Raw genomic sequence first — 21507 nt, 5'->3', positions numbered from 1 at the left:
TGCGCTTTATAAGCCGAATAAATAAATAAATAATAATAAATAAAATAAAATCTGGTATAGTGTTGTATCGAGAATGGTTCACAAAGAGCTAATTCAATTTGTTTTTCTGTGAACTTTGGAATGTACAGCTTTCCATGAGCTCTGAATCAAGTCTTCTTCTTTGGGAAATAGATCAGGTTTGGGTCTTTGCACCTTTCATCATATAGTGATCTTAATCCACTGATCCTAAGAACCTCTATTGATCATATAATGTGCTATGAAGCATGGGTCATGTGGTGCTTGGAAGACCATGCATCATCTTGTGCTTTTTTGCCCATAGATCATGTTGTTTCCTCTGGCTGATTTAGTTCCCTATGCGTTGTCCATGAACTGTTGCACATTGTGAAGTTCATGGTGACTGACACATTGCTCTATTGGTCATTTGTCATGACATGTAGTACTCTGTGTGTAGTGCCTCATGCAGTGCTTTTTAAGATGTGTTGACCATTTTATTTATTTATTTATTTGAAAAGTTTTATATAGCGCTAGCTAGACCCGTAGGTATCAGAGCGCTTCACATACACACTAGAAGCCCAGGTTAACACCGGAACCTGGGCTTCTATGGGAGTTCACATGGGCATATTATCAAGCCCATTATTGCCGCTTTAGCAGCAGTTTCCTGCCGATAAAAGCGGCAATAATGTATCGCCCTTTCTTGATAATATGGCCCTAAATCCCTCACCTTCTCCTAGGTATCCCTTTATTAGTGGAGCCGGTGGGAAGGCTAAAATATGAACTCCAGGGTAATGTGGACTATTATGGTCCTATGACCCTTATTTTTCGACCAACATGCTTCAGCTCTACTCTAAGGCCTCACAAGGTCCAGTGCTTTCATCAGTGTATCAGAGCAGTGCCTCCCTGTGAGAGAGCCAAATTAACATCTAGCAAATTGTTGTCAAGTAATTGTAAAGGACGGTAATAGTAATTGCCCATCTAAAGTTGTTGCTGCTCCTCACCTGCAATAGAAAATTCATAGCAAGTGTATTGATAAGTATATATATTACATGTGTGTAAATTAGAAACACAAATATTAAATCAGAAATAGAAAGGATCATGCACAGCCGACTGGTTGCTAATTTAGACCCAGGTCTATAATGTCTCTATTGTAGAAATGTATTCTTAACATACATGTAAATTCATCCTAGTACTGATAAACATGTAGAGCTTATCATGAATAAATGTATTCATTCATATTGCCACACGAATAGTGTAGGGCATTTGGTGTGGGGCAATACTTTGACTGCTCCAATTGTTTCAGTACGCTAATAGGTACTCAAGCAGGTTATACCATTTAAAGAAGTAATCATACCTCCCTAGCTAAAGCGAACACCGTAGTGACTTAAAAACATATAGCATATGACATGACATCTATATGTTATGATAATGGCGCTGGGTGGTGCGTGCCACAGTACGCACCCAACATTTTTTGGGTGTTCACACGTCTTGGGAGCGAGGGTGGGGTTCTCTATAGTTAAACATTGTAGGTGGAGATGTTTGAAAAGAGGTAGAAGCGGCATCAGTTAAAGTTGATGTGCCAATAAGATCTTACCTCGTTGGTGCTGTGAGTGGCTATAGGTGGACTGGTAAAAACCAGTCAGGTCACTTACTTCATCAAGGGACCTACCCCGCAATTCACCTAAGCTGCCCTCCGTGTCTCTGGGCTTCCGATGCGAGAGAGACGTGAGGCATTCATGTTTTTGTAGCCGTACTAATTTATCATTGTAGATCTGTTCCGCACCACGTGATCGGTGGGTGGGGCCGGCCTGCATTCTACATTGCGTAGGGCTGTAAGTGGAGCCCATGGGCTCATGGGAAATGTAGTTACAGAGTAGCAGCGGATCCGAGTAGGAGTTGGGGTGAATTGGATGGGCCAATTTTTTTTAAACAAACAGGGTGAGAAACACATGCAGTCGAGGGACAAACCATATGTTGTGGTGTTAGTGTGGCAATCAATCAATCAATCAATCACGGCATTTATAAAGCGCGCTACTCACCCGGGAGGGTCTCAAGGCGCTGGGGGAGAGGGGTATGTTACTGCTCGAACAGCCAGGTCTTGAGCTGCTTCCTGAAGGAGAGATGGTCTTGGGTTCGCCGAAGGTGGGTGGGGAGGGAGTTCCAAGTCTTGGCTGCCAGGTAGGAGAAGGATCTTCCTCCGGCGGTGGCTCTGCGGATGCGTGGTACGGTGGCGAGTACGTGGCTGGTCGATCGTAGCTGGCGGGTGGGCGTGTAGAAGGTCATGCGGTCGTTGAGGTACTTGGGGCCCAGGTAGTGGAGAGCCTTGTGTGCGTGGGTGAGGAGTCTGAACGTGATTCTCTTGCTGACGGGGAGCCAGTGCAGGTCTCTCTGGTGTCCGGTGATGTGGCTGTGTCGAGGGATGTCCAGGATGAGTCGTGCGGAGGCGTTCTGCATGCGTTGGAGTCTTTTTTGGAGTTTGGCTGTGGTTCCGGCATAGAGGGTGTTCCCGTAGTCCAGTCAGCTGGTGACGAGTGCCTGGGTGACGGTCTTCCTGGTTTCAGTGGGGATCCATCTGAATATCTTGCGGAGCATGCGCAGGGTGTTGAAGCACGAGGATAATACGGCGTTGACTTGTCTGGTCATTGATAGGGAGGAGTCCAGGATGAAGCCCAGGTTGCGTGCGTGGTCCGTTGCTTTGGGAGCAGTGCCCAGGGCCGGGGGCCACCAGGAGTCGTCCCAGGCGGAGGGTGATGATCCCAGGATGAGGACTTCCGTCTTGTCTGAGTCCAGTTTAAGGCGGCTGTTCCTCATCCAGTCGGCAACGTCTTTCATCCCTTCGTGTAGGTTGGCTCTAGCGGTGGTGGGGTCGTTGGTGAGGGAGAGGATGAGCTGGGTGTCGTCGGCGTAGGAGATGATGTTGAGGTTGTGTTGGCGTGCGATGGCTGCGAGGGGGCTCATGTAGATGTTGAAGAGGGTTGGACTGAGTGAAGATCCTTGTGGTACGCCGCAGATGACTTCGGTGGCCTCGGATCTGAACGGAGGGAGGCGGACTCTCTGGGTTCTTCCGGTGAGGAATGAGATGATCCACTCCAGCGCTTTCTCTCGGATTCCAATGTTGCTGAGGCGCTTCACTAGGGTGCGGTGGCAGACAGTGTCGAACGCCGCAGAGAGGTTCAGGAGGATGAGGGCCGCTGTTTCCCCGTTGTCGATCAGTGTTCTGATGTCGTCGGTGGCTGCGATTAGGCCGGTCTCAGTGCTGTGGTTGGCCCGAAACCCGGACTGCAAGGGGTCGAGGGATCCGTTCGTCTCGAGGAAGGCGGCAAGCTGTTTGTTGACGATCTTCTCGATGACTTTGGTCGGAAAAGGAAGGAGCGAGATGGGACGGTAGTTCTTGAGGTCGGTGGGGTCCGCCGTTGGTTTCTTCAGGAGGGCGGTCAGCTCGGCATGCTTCCAGCTCTCCGGGAAGGTGGCGGTGTGGAAGGAGGAGTTGATGGTGTCTCGGAGATGGGGTGCGATGATGGCGTCAACTTTGTTGAAGACGTGGTGTGGGCACGGGTCGGTTGGTGGTCCAGAGTGGATGGAGTTCATCGTGCGGGTGATGTCTTCGGTGTTGATCGGGGTCCAGTTGCGGAGGGTGGTGGTGGCGGGCGTTGGTTCGATGGTAGGGTGCGTGGTCTGTGCGTCGAAGCTGTTGTGTATGTCGGCGATCTTGCAGTGGAAGAACGAGGCAAGGGAGTTGCAGAGGTCTTGCGAGGGAGTGATGTCGTTGTTTCCAGCGCTGGGGTTGGAGAACTCTTTAACGATGCTAAAGAGTTCCTTGCTGTCGTGGGCGTTGTTGTTCAGTCGTTCCTTGAATTTCGTCTTCTTGGTGGCGCGGATCAGCTGATGGTGCTTGCGGGTGGCGTGCTTGAGGGCGGTCCTGTTGTCTGTGGTCTGGTCGAGCCGCCAGGCTTCCTCGAGGGTGCGTCAGTTCTTCTTGGATTCCTTGAGTTCGTCGGTGAACCAGGGGGTTTCTTGCTGCTGGGTCTGCTGGGAGGGTTCTTTAGTGGTGCGAGGTCATCGGCGCAGGCGGTCAGCCACTTGGTGAGGTTGCTGGTTGCTTCGTTGGGGTCCGTTGTGCTGGTGGGAGTGTTCTGGCTGAGGGAGGCGGTGAGCTGCTCGGCGGTGATCTTGCTCCAGCTTCGGCGGAGGACCTGTTGCGGGTGGTGGTGGGTCGTAGTTCTTCTGAAGCTGAAGTGGACGCAGCTGTGGTTGGTCCAGTTGAGTCCCGTGGAGTGGCTGAAGGAGATGTGCTTGCTGGATGAGAAGACGGGGTCAAGCGTGTGGCCGGAGTAGTGGGTGGGGGTGTTTACCAGTTGCTTGAGTCCGATTGTTCCAAATAACAATACATGCAGACCCTGGGAACAATCTTCTTACGCCCGAAGGGGCCTGATGCCACCAACAGATAAGAGACGACATAAAGGGCTGGGTGCCATTTATAGGCATCTGCTCATGGAATATAAATGGCCTATCTTCAAAAATGGATGACCCGGACTTTCAAAAGTACATTTCTCGATTTGACATAGTTATGCTGCAAGAAACCTGGCTAACATCTACACAACACATCACGGGCTTCACTTGCTTTTCATCGGCAGCAACTAGAGTCAACAGATTTGGTCACCAGTCAGGAGGCTTGGCTACATATATATCTAATACAACAATCTCATCGGCAGCTCTTATGAAATGTTCCACATCGACACCTTATCAGTAAAGATAAAATTACAGCTCGGCTACAAAGAAGAAGAGATATGCCTGGTTAACGCATAAGTCCACCCCAAACATAGGGGCATATTATCAAGGGGGTTTATCTTCGCTTTTTTGGCTTTAAAAGCCAAGAAAGCGGAAATAAAATTATCTCCTATTACCTAGCTGTTGCGAACACAAGTTAGCGACAGCTAGTAGGAGATAGCGACCATCTTGGGTCCCGCTTTGCATGTCAGTGATATTTATCACTAATGACATGCAAAGTGGGCGTGCCAAGATGTTAGCGACTGGAAACAGTCACTAACATCGCTATCTCCTATTACCAACTTTTGGAGATATTCGCGCTAAGCGCGAATATCTCCAAAAGCTAACACCTGCCCCTGAGCAGTTCTTAGCCATGTTATCCAATGGTAGGTGGATAACATGGCTAAGAGCATTAGCTCGGTAATGCATGAATATCGCTGACTTTTCAGCGATATTCATGCATTTCGGCCGATTTTGATCGCTTAGGAGATAAATCTTGATAATAGCAAGGTTCCTAAGCGATAAAAATCGCCGCAGCTCGGCGATAAAAATATCGCCGCTACACCAACATAGCGATAATTATCGCTAGTTGTTGGTAATATGCCCCATAGAGTCAACTTCTCCAACTCAATTTCAAACCAACTAGCGGTATGTCTCTCAAATGGAAAAACCACTCCTCCTCTTGACTTGGGATTTTAACCAAAACATGCTTGGCTCATCAGCAGAAGAAGAGGCTCTGGTTTTAAACAAAATTTACACCATACCTCCACAAAGCTCCCCGCTACGCAGGAAAAAGTACCCAAACAAAGCTCTACTCAAAGATCTGGAACATCACAACCTTCGGGCACTAAATGGAAGATTCTCCATTGACTCCCCGCTCGTAGAAACATTGTACTCACAAACAGCGAACTCCATCGTGGATTATACATTTGCCAGTCTGGCCCTATTTCCCCATATCCTGGGATTCAGAATGGGGGACAAGGGCGAAAGCGATCATCGCCCCGAGGGATGCCATTTAACAGCAATGACGCCCACTACACTTAAGCCAGACAAAACAATAGGGGCGATTTATTCCATCAATCAAAAAAGGGTTAAATGCATGCCAACCAATCTAACAACTCTGACCGAAACTGCCCTTCAACTACATAACACACTACAATCAAATGCGGCCGGGCATATCCAACATTGGGAGCTATGCACTGAATCTCTGCTACGAGATCTGGCAACCAAGCCCGCCCAAAAAAGCAACTCTCATAATGAGGGCATGAAAACCAACTTAAAAGAGGACAGAGAGTACAACTAAGGCTACACAAAAAACTAATTAACTCGACCTTACGGAAGTTAAGGTCGTCCGCCGAGAATGCAAATCTTCGGATAGAGCTGAGGAAACAAAGAGCGGAACTTAAACGCATAAAATGGAACATAAAACAAGAGGCTGAAAATGAAAAATGGGCAAAACTGCTATATGATACCAAAAGCAGTAATAGCGCATGTTTTTGGCAATCGGTGAACAGGATTCTGCGTCCACAATACAAAGAACCAGGCTCGCACATTATGGAACAGTCATGGATTAACTATCTCTCCAGCCACTTCAACAACCACCTGGAACAGGCAGGAGCACAAGAATCCAACAACATAGAGCCCGACTCCACAACACCCTCGTCGGAGTCCCTGATCAAGAGGGAGCAAGGCCAACCCGAAAACGCCATGGTTGCATCAGCCACTAAGCAAATAACACTAATAACAAAACAGATTCGCAAGGGCAGGAAAGAAGGCGCACCAGGTCCTAATGGCATACCACCAGCTCTTTTTAAGGAAAAGAGCATAGAATGGGCTACTATTATGCAACCGTTATTCTGGGAAGTCAGACTCCTAAACAAAATCCCAGAATCCTGGAGAGGGTCGACGATTGTCCCCATATATAAAAAAGGCGATAAAATGGATCCAAACAACTATCGTCTAGTAGCCCTCCTTGATAATGAGGCAAAATATTTTGCGGGTACTATCTTAGAGGAGATTGTATCATGGGCGGACTCAAATGAGATTATACCATTGAACCAGACCGGCTTCCGGAAAAATACTGGAACAGCTACAAACATTCTGGCTATCTCTCTAATGATTGATGCAGCAAAAACAAGAAAACTGCCGCTGCACATGTGCGACATTGATTTCAGTGCGGCATTTGACAACATTGAGAGAGACAGACTCTGGTGGAAACTCGCACAATGGGGAAAACCCCATTCTACTTTAAGTATGCTGAAGCTTCTCCATTCTGATACCTGGGTGCAGGTGAAGCTAGGAGGCGGCACACATCTGTCATCTAAAGTCCGTACCACCAAAGGACTCAAGCAAGGGTGCATGCTTGCCCCGATATTGTTCAATTTGTATATGGCGGATCTACCAGGCATATTAAACACATGCAATTCCCATTCCCCGAGGCTGGGAGGGAAATCTCTGAGTAACCTTCTATACGCAGATGATGTTGTGCGACTGAGCCATACCTACATCGGCCTCAAGCAACTATTAAACCAAATGCATAGGTATACCACAGAAAACAATTAAAAATAAATTTGAGCAAAACTCGCACAATGTCGATAAACATACATAAAAAGCTTCAGAAGACTTGGACACTGGGCGGCCAAAACATTGAGCCAGCTTCGGACTACAAATACTTGGGAGTCATCTTTGACCGAGACGGTTCATTCTCACAGCTAAAGCTGGAAGCAAAAAGGAGAGGGTCTTGCATTGCCGCCACATTAAAAAGCATAGCTAACCAACTAACGGGACCAATTCTGACTCCTTATCTGAAAATCATCCAGGCTAAGTTACTACCTTCCATCTGCTATGGCAGTGAGGCTCTACGTGGGGAGCCTCCAAGAATCTGGACTCAATCCAGATAAAAGCTTACTGAACAATGTTTTCGCTCCCGTCCTATACATCGCCTGCCCAACTCAGGCTGGAATTTGGATTACAAAAACAAGCTCTTGCAAGACATGGTGCTTATATTATCTGCTGCCACAAACTTCGTTCTGCTACTACTAACACTTTAAATGTGCTGCTATGGCAAGATATTCAAAGCAGGGACGTATCTCAGGCAAGATCTTATCTGAAGACAGCCTTGGGGGCTACTAAACTATCAGCGATCTGGGACATGCAACTCAGCCATAATGGTTTGGAAAACAGTTCAAACTCTTTCACTACTAGAGGATAAAGAGTCATTTGCTAAAAGAAATCATTCACGGATGATTATAAGCTCATATAAATCCCTGACACCACAACCATACTTCAGTCAGGGTTATTCCAAGACAATAAAACTGTAGTTTTTGAAATACAGACTAGGGGTCTTGCCCATTAGAGAGCATTTTCCACCATGGCTCAGGAGTAATGGCCACGATGCCTGCACCTTTTGCAACACAGAGAAGGGAGATATACTTCATATGACTTGCCTCTGCCAAGAGCTTCGGCCAGCACGCCAACAGCTCTTAAAGGATCAGCTTAAGCAGATAGGATCTCGCACTAGAAGGCAAGCGGTGCTGGCTTGCCTAAACCATGCAAACACGAAACTGAACTGCAGGTATGTAAAGTTCCTTGCGATAATTGAGCAAAAACTGTCAAAAAACATTCAGATCATTGACATAGGAAACATATAGACGCTAACCAGAACTAAATGATACATGCTCTTCTGCCTCAAAGGTAATGCCATTGAACATTTGATCGGGCTTTTACTGCATGTTCCTTTTAATGACGTTTTAACGAATCAATTTTCTTATGATATTTTAATCTTCTTTTGTAAAAGGTTTGCACTGGTTTTAATTAACTATGCATAATAAAATTACCTTACCTTACCTTACCTTTATACGAAGCCAACTGCCACAATAACATATTACATTTTGAAAGCGCTCACCCGCGGTCACTAACAGAGAATCTCCCCATAGGAGAAACTGTACAGACCTACGAGACTTCAAGGAGGAATCCAAGGTACAGAGAAACTCCACGAGAAGGAATATCCTGTAAAGATAATCCGACAAGCACAGAAACAAGTATGGAATTCTCTACGAGCAGCACTGCTTGACTCAAATGAAAAATCTGAGACTGACTCACGGATCTGTGTTACAACATATAACTCTTGTTCCAACGCAGTCAAGAGAATAATCACAAAAAATGTGAGGATTCTTACATCGAACAAACTTTGCTACAAACCTCCACTTTTTTCAGAAAAAACAGAAGCATCAGAGACGTGTTGGTACATAGTGAAATAAGAAAACTCCAATCTGATCAACAACTGACCCTTTGGAACCAACCATGTGTTATGGGACATTACTCCTGTGGCTTGTGTATGGCATGTGCTTTTACCAGACAATCCAAATATACCAACATACTAATTGGAACAATAATAATGTGATATATACTATCAAGTGCCCCTGCAACCTCCGGTGTATAGGGATGACTACAAGTAAAATCAAAATCAAGAATTAATGAACATCGATGCACCATTAGGTTCAAGAGATCCTCCACAAGAATGACAACACACTTCCCGAAAAAAGGACACAATATTGTGGCTATAAATTGGACAATAATAGAAAGAATGGACAATACTAGAGCACTGGCAAAGGAACTATTGACTAAGGAACAATGCTGGGTGTATAAGCTGAAGACCCTTACATTGGGATTGAATGATGAAATACCTTGGGGTCAGCTGAGATACTAACTGACAAGAACTCTGGGGCACATTCACTGAGTTAAATACACATATGATTGGTTAATATCTCTTGGGCTGATTGTAGTATGTACCCCACCCTAATTACTACAAACGGTTTATCCTACTACGTAACATCTCTATATTGCCTAACATAATAAGGAGCATATAGATATAGAGTTGCCTATCACATAGATTCTGACGCACTTCACCTATGGTATTGTTGTCAATTTACCTCCTTGTATCCTCTGATCCACAGAATCTAACTTACAAGATAGAACACTAGTCTCCGACTTTACACATAGTAGTAGTCCCGTCAACAAAGTGAGTAACTGAGATACTTTAGTTTCTTACATCATTTGGCACCCTTATGGATTTTGCTGCATGTCTGGCATCTAATCAGAATATTTGAATATTTAAATCTAATTGTGAGAGGCCCCTTTCCTTTATATTACCCTGTTTGTCACTGCCAAACTAATACCACAATATATGGCTTGTCCCCCAACTATAGTGTGTTTCTGACCCTGTTTGTTTAAACAAAGTTGTGCCATCCAATTCACTCCGACTCCTACTCGGAGCTGCTGTTACACTGTAACTACATTTCCCATGTGCCCACGGGCTCCAAGTACAGCCCTACGCAATGTAGAACGCAGGCCTACACCACCCACCAATCATGTGGTGCGGAACAGATCTACAATGACAAATTGGTACGGTACCAAAACCATGGACACCTCACATCTCTCTCGCATCGGAAGCCGTGAGACATGGAGGGCAGCTTAGGTGAATTGCAGGGGCCGGTCCCTTGATGAAGTAAATGACCTGAACAGTTTTTACCAATCCACCAATAGCCGCTCACAACACCAACAAGGTAAGATCTTATCGGCACATTGACCTTTAACTGATGGCGCTTTTACCTTTTTTCAAAAATCTTCACCTACAATGTTTGACTATAGGGAGCCCCACTCTCGCTCCCGAGATGCCAGAACACCCCAAAAAAATTGGATCAGTTATGTGGCACGCACCACCCGGCGTCATTATCATAACATATAGATGTCACATGTTATAAATTTTCAAGTCACTACAGTGTTTGCTTGGGAGATATTTTTACTACTTTAACTGGTATAACCTGCTTGAGTACCTATTAGCGTACTGAAATTACTAGAGCAGTGAATGTATTGCTCCAGACCAAATGCCCTACACAATTCGTGTGGTTATATGAATGAATTCATTTATTTGTGATAACCTCTACATTTTTATCACCTCTAAGATGGATTACATATATGTTAAGAATATGTGCCTACAACAGAGACATGGTTCTAAATTAGCACACAGTGAGCTGTGCATGCTCCTTCCTATTTCTTAGTTAGTATTTGTGATTCTAATTTACACTCATAGGGCCCGATTAACAGAACTAACTTAAGACAAAATCCTAAACTTACTACTTTTGGTATTCACAGAAGGCATTTAGTATTCGTAAAGTTAGGATTTTGTCTTAAGTTTGTCTTAAGTCTGTTTTAAGTCTGTCCTAAGTCTGTCTTAAGTTTGTCTTAAGTCAAACTTAAATCCTAACTTTACTAATAAATAAGGCTGAGTGCAGAGTGAAGTTTTTTTATAAAGAGTAGGTGGTTTAAAACATCAAGATACTTTGCGCAAGTTACATAAAACACGGGCTCCCGGCTTCCGCCTCAGAAGTCAATTAGGCTTAAACGGGTGTGTGACGCAGAGATTCTTTTATCCCTCTTTGCGCGCAACAACTAGCCCGCTGTCTGCTCAATTACCCCCAATATTGCTGCAGCTTTCGGCGGCAGTCTTCTGTGCAGCCAAGGGCCCCCCGGTCAGCTCCTAGATCGTCTGTGCGCTGGGTGCACACGAGGCTGAATGCAGAGTGAAGTTTTTTATAAAAAGTAAGTGGTTTAAAACATCAAGATACTTTGCCCAAGTTACATAAAACAAGGGCTCCCGGCTTCTGCCTCAGGAGCCAATTAGACAATTAGGCTAATGCCATTAGTACTCAATGTTAATGAAGTTCCAATGCTCACAGTGGGCATGATTTAGCCAGGTACTGATGTGATCTTTTCTTTGCCACCCGAACTGCTGGTGTCAGGAGAGTTTTCTTGTCAAGAGCTGTTCCTGGGAAGGTGATGTACCAGAGGCGGGGATGCTCTAGAAGGTGGGAGAATGACTGGGGCCAGTGGATAGAGTACAGAGGACTATAATGGGGCGCCACAGGGAAGTTAGTGCTTGGTAAGAATAAAGGGGCAGATTTACAATAACTGGCGCATCCCCAGGGATGCGCCAGTTCTTGTGCGCCGCAGCTCCGCCACCCATGGTGCGCCGCATTTTCAATGCGTCGCACCATGGGGCAAAAATGGCACAGATGCTTGACGCATCTGTGCCGTAAAGGTGGCACAGATGCTTGACGCATCTGTGCCATAAAGGTGGCACATTGCTGGAGTTGGGTCGCAAGCGCGACGCAGCTCCAGCAAGGCTCGGGGGTGCCCTATCTGTCCAATGCTGCGTCAAGCCTTACGCCTGCTTCAAGCAGGCGCAGGGTTTTGATGCAGCATTGGCCTAAAATCTTGTAGATTTCACTCAGCCACTTTTGCGAGGCGCACTTGCCCCGGAATGCCCACCCTGCGCCGGAACACCCACATGTGGTGCAGGGCTTTACAACGTGACGCATCTGCCAAATGCGTCACGTAGTAAATGGGTCGCAGGGATGCGCCACGTTTACGCCGCCGTTGCGTGACGCAAACGTGGTGCAAGTCCAACATAAATCTGCCCCAAAGTGTTAGAACATGCTTTGAACTATATCCTGCAGTGCTGTATTACATATGCATGCCAGTAATGAAAATTTGACTTTTATGGATGTTGGAAATGTGTTATGCTGCTCTCCTTGTTACATCAGCAGTGACATTAAATATATAACCTGTCTATGTATGCTGAGCAACTGTTTAATAAAAAAAGAGTTTTAAAAAAAGCGCTGTTCATGTTACAAATTAAAATGCCACCCTGTGAATTGGGTGTAAGGGTTCCCATCAGCCTGTGCTGATACCCTCTGAGAAGAAACAAAATTCACACTCCCTCTTAGACACATAAGTCGCAGTGAGTGGGATCTGAGTGCCCATACTTTTTAAATTTGGCTAAAATAGTTCCCTTACTTTGTGTTAAAAGACAACTGCCATGAGACAGATAATTATGACAATTGAGATGGCCTAGCTGTAGTGGAAAGGAGTCCTAAAGTTAGGAGTCCTAACTTTACTACTCCTAAACTGAGAATAATCCTAACTTTAAGACTTTCGGAATTCACAGAAGGTATTTAGGAGTCCTAAAGTTAGGAGTCCTAACTTTACTACTCCTAAACTGAGAAAAATCCTAACTTTAAGACTTTTGGAATTTACAGAAGTCATTTAGGAGTCCTAAAGTTAGGAGTTCTAACTTTACTACTCCTAAACGGAGAAAAATCCTACCTTTAAGACTTTCAGAATTCACAGAACGCATTTATGAGTCCTAAAGTTATGAGTCCTAACTTTACTACTCCTAAACTGAGAAAAATCCTAACTTTAAGACTTTTGGAATTCACAGAAGGCTTTTAGGAGTCTTAAAGTTAGGACTCCTAACTTCTGTGATTATCGAAATGAGTAAGTGCCTTCAGTGAATACCAAAATTAGTAAGTGCCTTCTGTGAATACCAAAATGGTAGTAAGTTTAGGATTTTGTCTTAAGTTAGTTCTGTGAATCGGGCCCAACGTGCGCAACTGGGACAAGAGTGCGTGCAGTTTTTCTCGTTCTCTCCCTTGTTGCTCAATACAGCACGGAAAGTGGGTCTCATCGCTGAGGCACACATTAATACTCTTACAGCATTCTTGAACACCAGCGGCATCCTGAATCCCACGCAGAACGTTTTTCCGCTCAGGGCACAGTATGGAAACAGCACTCCTTGCTGTGACTGAACATCTGCAGGCCGTTCTAGATTCTGATAACACCGCGGCACTGATCCTGTTTGATCTCAGTGCCGCGTTCGACACTGTATCGCACCAGATTCTTCTAAATCATCTGGAGGAGGCCGGAATCAGTGGTTCAGCCTTGGAATGGTTTAGATCTTTCCTTTCTAAAAGAACTTTCCAGGTGTCTGCCCCTCCTTTCCTCTCACATGTAAAGAAATGTAAAATTGTAAATCCAGTACTTGTATAGCGCACGAATATGTCTAGTCTATTGGCCAGGGTGTGCCACAGGGCTCTGCCCTGAGTCCAGTACTCTTCAATTTGTACATACAACCTCTGGCAGTGATAGCCAGGGATAGGGGTCTATCCATTGTCTTTTACGCTGATTACACGCAGCTGGCGGTAGTTCTCTCTGACGATTCTATGCAGGATGCCCCTAAATTTTTGAGCTGGCTGGCGGCGGTCGCGGAGTGGATGAACGCCAACTGCCTCAGCCTAATGATAATAAATCAGAGGTCTTGATGGTGGGAAAAGACATCGAGCTATGGAGTGAAAACTGCTGGCCAAATAGCCTAGGGAGTGCACCCACCCCTAAGTCAGTGGTGAAAAACCTAGGGGTATGGATGAATTCAACGCTCAGTTTTCAGGACGACACCAAGAAAATAGCAGGCACGTGTTTCGGCCTACTCTGGGGATTTCATTACAAGACCGGAGGCTGACATTATTAGGGGAGTAAACACTCAACAGAGTTGAAGTGTAATAAACAAATGTCAATTAACACTTGTAGAAAGGCTGTGTTGCAGATTAACCTCTTTTTTGTGTGTAAATAAACCTGTGGTTAATGCAAATCCAAGATAATTGCGCTTGCAGTAAAATGCGGGTGAAAAAGGGCTCTTGAAATTGAAGAAGAAGCGCTCTGGCGCTATGTTGCCATGGTCACCAACAGCGAAGTGCTCCCATTGCTAAGGTATTTTCCCCGCTTCTCCGTATTGCATAGAGAACACAGAGGAATTGGAAGAGTCAGCCGAAATCGGCTCGGTGAGCCTGTGAGGAGAAATACGCTTGAAAGAGCGTTGGTGAGCCGGTGAGGAAAAGTACGCTTGAAAGAGCGATGTGGGTAGGGGAGCGACTCTGATTAGAAATGTGTGAATATTCGGCTAAACACTGAAAAGGAAAGATTGAAAAGGCACCCAGCGAGATAAAATAATTGTTATGGCAAATTAGTGAACGCATGAAGTATAAACGGCACATACGCTCGGGAAGGGTGAGAAAGTCAGAAATCTCCATAAATTGGAGATTGGTAGGGAGGAGGGTGTGGGAAGGGTGGGAGGAAGGCCATGCCACAGGCACACCCTAAAAAAATAAAGGTTAAGACAAGATAATACAGTACAATAAGAACAAGTAAAGTTGACTTATCTGCTTGGAGCCGCATTTAAAAGAGGCTGATTGTTACTGTCTCATGGCTTTTATGTGTTGCCTTTATTCTATTTGGAACTTTCAGCCTGATTCATCATTGTTAAATCCGGTCGCAAAGGGCCAGATTCTGAGAATCTGGCCCTTTGCGAGCGGTATTTTTGCATTTGGGATTCATCATCCCAAATGCAAAAATCGCTATTTAAGAATTCGCATATTTGCGAGGAATAGCATTTAAGGAATCTCTATTAGAGATTCTTTAAATGCTATTCTTGAAATATTTTTAAATTGCGAATTCGCAAAAATTTCCCGCTATTTACCGCGAGGTCAAACCTCGTGGTAAATAGCGGAAACTTAGAAAATTGCATTTAAAAGCATTTTTCTAAGTTTCATGTTACACACACACATGTCCTTGGGACATGTGTGTGCGCAACACCAATGTAGCATACAGTTCAGGGGTGCTACAGGGTGTCCTTTGGACACCCCTGCACCCTTGAAATCGCAATTTCAATATGCGAATCGCTAATTGCGATTCGCACATTGAAATGTCTTCATATTCATTCCTATGGGCCTTTGGGCCTTTGGGCCCATAGGAATGAATGGGGAGATATTCCTTAATTGCGATTAGCATTTTGCTAATCGCAATTAAGGAATAATTAGAAATCGCAATTTATTTAGCGATTTCTTGGTGAATAGCATTTTGCTATTCCTTAATAGCAAGTCCTTAATAATCGCTATTAAGGAATAGCAAATACTCACCTTGATGAATCAGGCTGTTTATCTATTGTGATGTATGCGGCCGCTTGGGTCTGCATTAAAGGAAAATGCATAATGTCAGCCTCTGTGTCTTTAATGAAATCCAGATTCTCTAGTCATGTTAATATGAGAATCGCAATTGAAACCCCTTTTAGGTTATTTCGACCCGCCGACCAGACAGTTGATTGTTCAGGCGGCCATACTGTCTTCACTATGCCAGTTCGCTCTTTCTGGGGACTAATAAAGCAGAATTCATGTGCTTGCAAAGAGTACAAATTGCGGCTGCCAGAGCTCTTCTTAGACTCCCTAGAAGGTGCCCCACTTCGGGTGTGATTCGAAGGATACACTGGCTGCCTATGGCCAAGCGAACAGAATTCAAAGCTCTCTGCCTGGCCTTCAAAATTCAGAAACTTTCTTCCCCATCTATTCTGACCGAGCTATTGGTACAATACACACCCATGCACCGTCTGTGCTCTATGGGGTTATGCCTGGCTCTTGTACCGCGGGTAAAACGTCTACAAGCCGGGGGACGATCTTTCTGCAAGTTAGCGGCTAAGCTCTGGAATTCCCTTCCCCTCCATATTCGTAGTCGGGAGAACTATCTGACATTTAGGAAGGCAATAAAAACTCATCTCTTCCCTTCGGTTTAGGCTCTAGTTTTTAGTCTTGCTGCAGTCAGCGCCGGGACACCTCTTTGCTGAAGCAGCTGTTGTGCTCTACAAGTTGAGCTTACATAACATAACATAACAACCAGGCTTAGGACTTTATTACGGGGCTCCGCGGTACAGGCAGTCCCGCATACCTCCCCTCCCAACAGCTGAGCTGAATTGTGAGTCCGCGAGAAGCAGTGGGTTAGACAGTGAACTGGGGCAGCTGGCCACACACTCTCCAATCATGTCTGTGAGCCCTACAGCACAGCAGTATCTGCGCCATCCCACTGCACTGGCTGTGAGCCATCTGCATGAAGGAGCCCACCCAGTACTTACCCATGGAGAACAGGGGCACTGGGATAGGACGTACCTCGATCTGACAAAACTCGTTATTTACAAACTTTCATAACAGGAAACATCACTTTTCAGGGACTTGAACTCTTGGCGCTGAAGCGTGCAGCAATCTACATGCCAGGTCAGGATTATAAAATCCAGCCAGGTCGACTCTGCCAGCCATCCTTCAGAGATTGATACCTCGATTACCATTATCTTTAGTAGTGGCAACTCCTGCTATGTATACAGGGGCAGATTTACAATTACTGGTGCATCCCTGCACATCAGCAGGGATGCGCCAGTAATTGTGCGCCGCAGCTCCGCCACCCATGATGCGCATGGGGCGCATCTGTGCCGTAAAGGTGGCGCATTGCTGAAGTTGCTTCGCAAGCGTGACGCAGCTCCAGCAATGTTCTGGGGGGAGGGCATATTCTTCCAATGCTGCGTCAAGCCTTACGCCTGCTTCAAGCAGGCACAGGGTTTTGACGAAGCATGAGCCCAAAACTCATCAGCAGAGACTCCTGAAGAAGGCGGTTTTCTGCCGAAACGCACGTCGAGTTTTTAATGATTAAAAATTCTAGTACTTTTTATGCCATTAACCCATGTGAATGTATTGTTTTTTGCAATGTGTATGATTTATAGGATATGTATTGATCTATAATACCTATGTCTGTCTTTTTATGAATTATACTTTTTATCCCATCATATAGTTTGTTTTCTATATGATTTTTATTCATACTTATTAAATATATATTTACATACAGTCCATTTTTCGTTCCTTCTTCACACCACTGGTTATGTAAAAATTGGTCACTTTCCTTGCTGATGTCCTAGGTTTTTTTACTCACATAGGTGATTACCCTGCCCTAGGAGTCTGTATTGATACCCAGGGGGTCCTTGTTTTTCTCGCATACAATGTCTCCAAACATGCCTTTGACTCCCATCCTCGCTCACTGATCCCGCCTCATTGCATTTCGCGATCATATTTCTCAAACTTTTTTAAAGCACTTCGACCTCTGGTCATACAACAAGGCAAATGTTAGTTAAAATCTGTTTACATTTTCTTATTTCAGTTCGTTTGATCCACAGGTGCTTTTGCAATCGTTTTTCAGAAACATCTGTATTTCTTTCAATCGAATTTATTGCTGCACAACATATCTCTGCTCTCTGAAGGTGCTTAGGGATACAGAACCCATATATGTGTGAGAAAGAGAAAAGACAAGCGAATAATAGTAGGTTCCAGCTTTTTTTTTAGCTATGTGTGTAGGGGTGTCAACAGCATATGATCCTTACTCCTCTATACAACAGCCAGGCTTGTCGCATGGACTTTTTTTCGTGCAATTAGTGCTTGCGGGTTCCTCGGCACTTCATAGTCGCTGCGCTGCCCTGCTAAAGAGAAGCGTCTCAAGAGGTTTTTTGAGAAGAAACTACTTACCAGCTACGAGCAGGACAACTGAGCCAACGACAGAACAGATGATGATGATTGTTCCTGTTGTAAAGACAAAAAACAAGTTAATTACCTGGCATATCTGACCTGCTGCACTTTCCTTCTCCGCTCGGTGCTTTCTGCTTTCCACTCACTGTGCTTTTTGGCCTTTATTCACCTGTCAATGGCTATAATTCTTCGCTATTACAATCAGTATTTTTTGCTTAATTTGAGCCGTTGGCTTCCGGTGCTCGGCACCCACACTTAATTGTTTCTAGTGCTCTGCACCTGCACTTAATTGTCATCACCACACATTATGACACTGCCACATAGTGGAACTTAATTGTCATCACCACACATTATGACACTGCCACATAGTGGCACTTAATTGTCATCACCACACATTATGACACTGCTACATAGTGGTGCTGCTCATCTAATTTAGAGATTAGCAGAACAACGCTTGCATCCTGTGCCCTAGGCACCCCCAACTTTTTGCTGACTGATGCTGGTGGTAACTGATTTTGACTGAACCTGTGCTCTGCCTAACCAGGCCCAGGGCCAGTGCTAAGCTGAAAGGAACACATTAGAATACGGATAACACACCTAATATACACTAGGGTACACTATGATATGGTGGAGTACCCCTGTAATTGGCATGACCAACCCCATAAGCTCCTTGAATATAATAGGGCAGGGGACAGGGGATTGAAACTGATCCATGGTCAGGGCTAGGCTTAAGGAAGATATGTGAAGATGGTAGTGGAGAGTCTAGGGAAATAAGCCATCCCCGGGGGTTTGTTTAGCCAGGTCTTGACTCTCTGCTGGAAAATCAGCCATTATGGATTTGGAAGATTTGATGCACTCTGGGACAAAATAATGCCACACTCTACAGGATGTGGTCATCGCCTGGATGAGTTACCCTGCTCTCATTGGTCAGGAGTGACCTGCTGCTTGACCCAGAGAATTTTGGATACGTTTCTGAGAGGGGCAGAGCCCTCCAGGTCTGCTGCTTGAAACTTATTGAAGCAAGAAGTGCCCTGCTGAGAAGAGTTTGCTGTGCATAGAATTCTAAGGCCTTACCTCTGAAGACTGCACCATCTGAAACTACAGCCCTGTGGATTATCTTGCTGGAACAGAACTAAAGAGTGGACTCCCTGAAAGCTACAAGTTAAAATAGCTCAACTGGAACATCATCACCTTGGAGACCCATCAGTGGATTTGTAAGGGTTTTGTACCAGTGGATTGTGGGAACTGAAGTCCTCAACTTTCAAGGACCATCTTGGAGCTACCAGACCCTTGGAGTGAGTATGAGACACTTTGGGCCCCCTTGAGGAACTTCAGGAAGAAGTACAAGAACTTTGGAGAACTTTGGACCAACTTTGAAAAAAATCTCTATAGAGGGACTGACTCAACCTGGCCAGTCAGGCCGCCTGCCTTCAACTGCGAGCTGGCCAAGCCAACCAGGCTCATCCCGCTAAATGCTCCATAGCTCCAACTTCCAGAGATTGACTGGGACTAGAGAAAATCTGAACCCGGTGTACCCTAACCGGATCCGGCTACATGAGGAGCATCGAGAGACCCCGCGAGAAAAAGCTCCAGAAAAGTTTCTAGGTCTGCTCGTAGAAAAGGTGACCGGGAGCAACTGCGAGAGCCAAGCCGCCTGCATTCCATCGCGCATCAGCCTGGATTCCTGGGTTGTCCCGTGGGAGCAATCTTGAAATATTTTCTATGTCCGCTCCAGGGAAGTTGACTGGAACCTCGTCACAAGTCAAGCCGGCGAACCTTCACCGAATCCGGACTGGCTGGGAGCTTCGAGGGGCCTCGAGAAGAAAAGCTCTAGAAAAGGGTCTAATTGTGAAGGTAGAAACTAAGACCGGGACCTGCCGAGGGCTGTAGGCGCTCAGGACTCCATCGCTCCCTGCCTGAAACCTTGACTTTGCCCCGGGCTATCGCAAGCAGGTATCACAATATGGTGATATAATCTTCTAAGTGCTATATTTTAATAAATCTTTGAAAATTCATATCTCTGGTTCCCTACATTGTATTTTTGTCGTTTTGGTGTCATTTTAAAGATAATCATATTTTCTATTTTGTTATATATGAATTGGTGTTGGATTTTTATTATGTGTTGTGTCTTAATTATTTACTGAAATGGTGTTTTTAAATGCTTTACCTACCTGTCTTTGAAGTTAAGCCTGTCTGCTCGCCGCCAGGTTACCAAGGATTGAGCATTGGAATAATTTTCTAAGACCTATGCTGGTTCCTACCATGTGTTAGTGGCCTTATTGCCAGTGGCAGACCTACATTTGCCCCTACCAATAACCCACTTTCCAAAATTTGCTGCTCAGCGGTGGGATGAGGACTTGTGTTTAAAAAGTACACCTTTCAGTGAATGATTTAAGATGATAAAAATCCTCTAAATTTCCTTAGAACAAATCTTTTGAGTTTGATTTTTGTAATTTGGACTAAACTGTAATTAATCCCTTGTTTTGATTTTTCCAAATTGTTTTAAGTCTTTTGTGCCTATTTTTTTGTGACCCAAAAGTACAGAACCATGGAGTTGGACCTGGCCAAACTGTCCCAGTTTACGATAGCTGATCTTAGGGATCAGTGTAGGCTTAGGGGGCTGCATACTGCCAAAAAGACGAGAAAGACAGGGTTGCTTGAGTCCCGAAAGGCCTGGGCCGGGCAGCTGAGGAGAACCAAGGGGAGTGGGAGGATGTTCCCCCCCATCCTCACCCAAGAGAGGGGTAAGGATGAGACCTCTTCCATTGTGACTAGTGTTAGCCAGGTGAATCAAGTTGGTGGTGGGAGTGGGGAAGGGTCCCTTACTCAGGTAACACTACTGTCCCTAGCAGAGAGACAGCTTCAGGCTCATCTAGAGTTGATTGCCTTGGAGAGGGAGACATTCAAATTGGCTAAGAGAAAATGGAGAGGGAGGAGTAGAAGAGGATTGGTGGTAGGGAAAGTAAGGAGATGCTGAGTTGTCCAGGGGTGGAAGATTTTAACCTAAACTTCCCAAGGGCATAGTACCCAAGTACACTGAGGGGGGTGACATTGACAGGTGGCTAGCAGGTTTTGAAAGAACCCTTAAAATGAGTAGTGTTCACTCTAGGTTTTGGGGTGCTCTCCTGTGGGAGTTGATTCCAGTAGCTGGGAGGGATAGGCTCTTTACCCTGAAGGGAGAGGATGCAGAATCATACCAGCAGATGAGGGCATGCTTGGTCAAGAGATTTGCTCTGACTCCAGAGCAGTACAGGGTGAAGTTTAGAGGCACCCAGAAATTGAGTTCAAAGTCTTGGTTAGACTTTGTGGACGTTTCAGTGTAGGCACCGGAAGGCTGCATTTTTGGTAACAAAGTTGACACATAAGAGGGATTGTATGATTTGTTTTTGAAGGAACATATTTTGAATCATTGTGCAGAAGAGAAGTTACACCAGTATCTAGTGAACTCTAAGCTGACAGACCACAGAGAGTTGGGGGAATCAGCTGCAAATCTGCCTTGACCCTGTGCCTCATGGGAACA

The 21507-nt window shown here is 45.3% G+C and overlaps 1 protein-coding gene across 3 annotated transcripts in view; it reads right to left on the bottom strand.

Moving 5' to 3' along the window:
- The window catches only part of LOC147701274 (uncharacterized), a 167112-nt gene that overhangs the window by 9242 nt on the left and 136363 nt on the right, over nucleotides 1-21507 (bottom strand). For all 3 annotated transcript variants that reach the window (XM_086930004.1, XM_086930003.1, XM_086930005.1), the window contains one exon: nucleotides 17988-18041. In XM_086930004.1, the coding sequence (XP_086786130.1) occupies nucleotides 17988-18041 (54 nt within the window). The remainder of the gene's footprint in view (nucleotides 1-17987; nucleotides 18042-21507) is intronic.

Source organism: Lissotriton vulgaris, chromosome 7, assembly GCF_964263255.1.
Source record: "Lissotriton vulgaris chromosome 7, aLisVul1.2, whole genome shotgun sequence".
In the NCBI taxonomy this organism is placed as follows: Eukaryota; Metazoa; Chordata; class Amphibia; order Caudata; family Salamandridae; genus Lissotriton; species Lissotriton vulgaris.
Note: the sequence above shows the minus strand (reverse complement) of the source record. Positions and strands in the feature narration are given on the sequence as shown.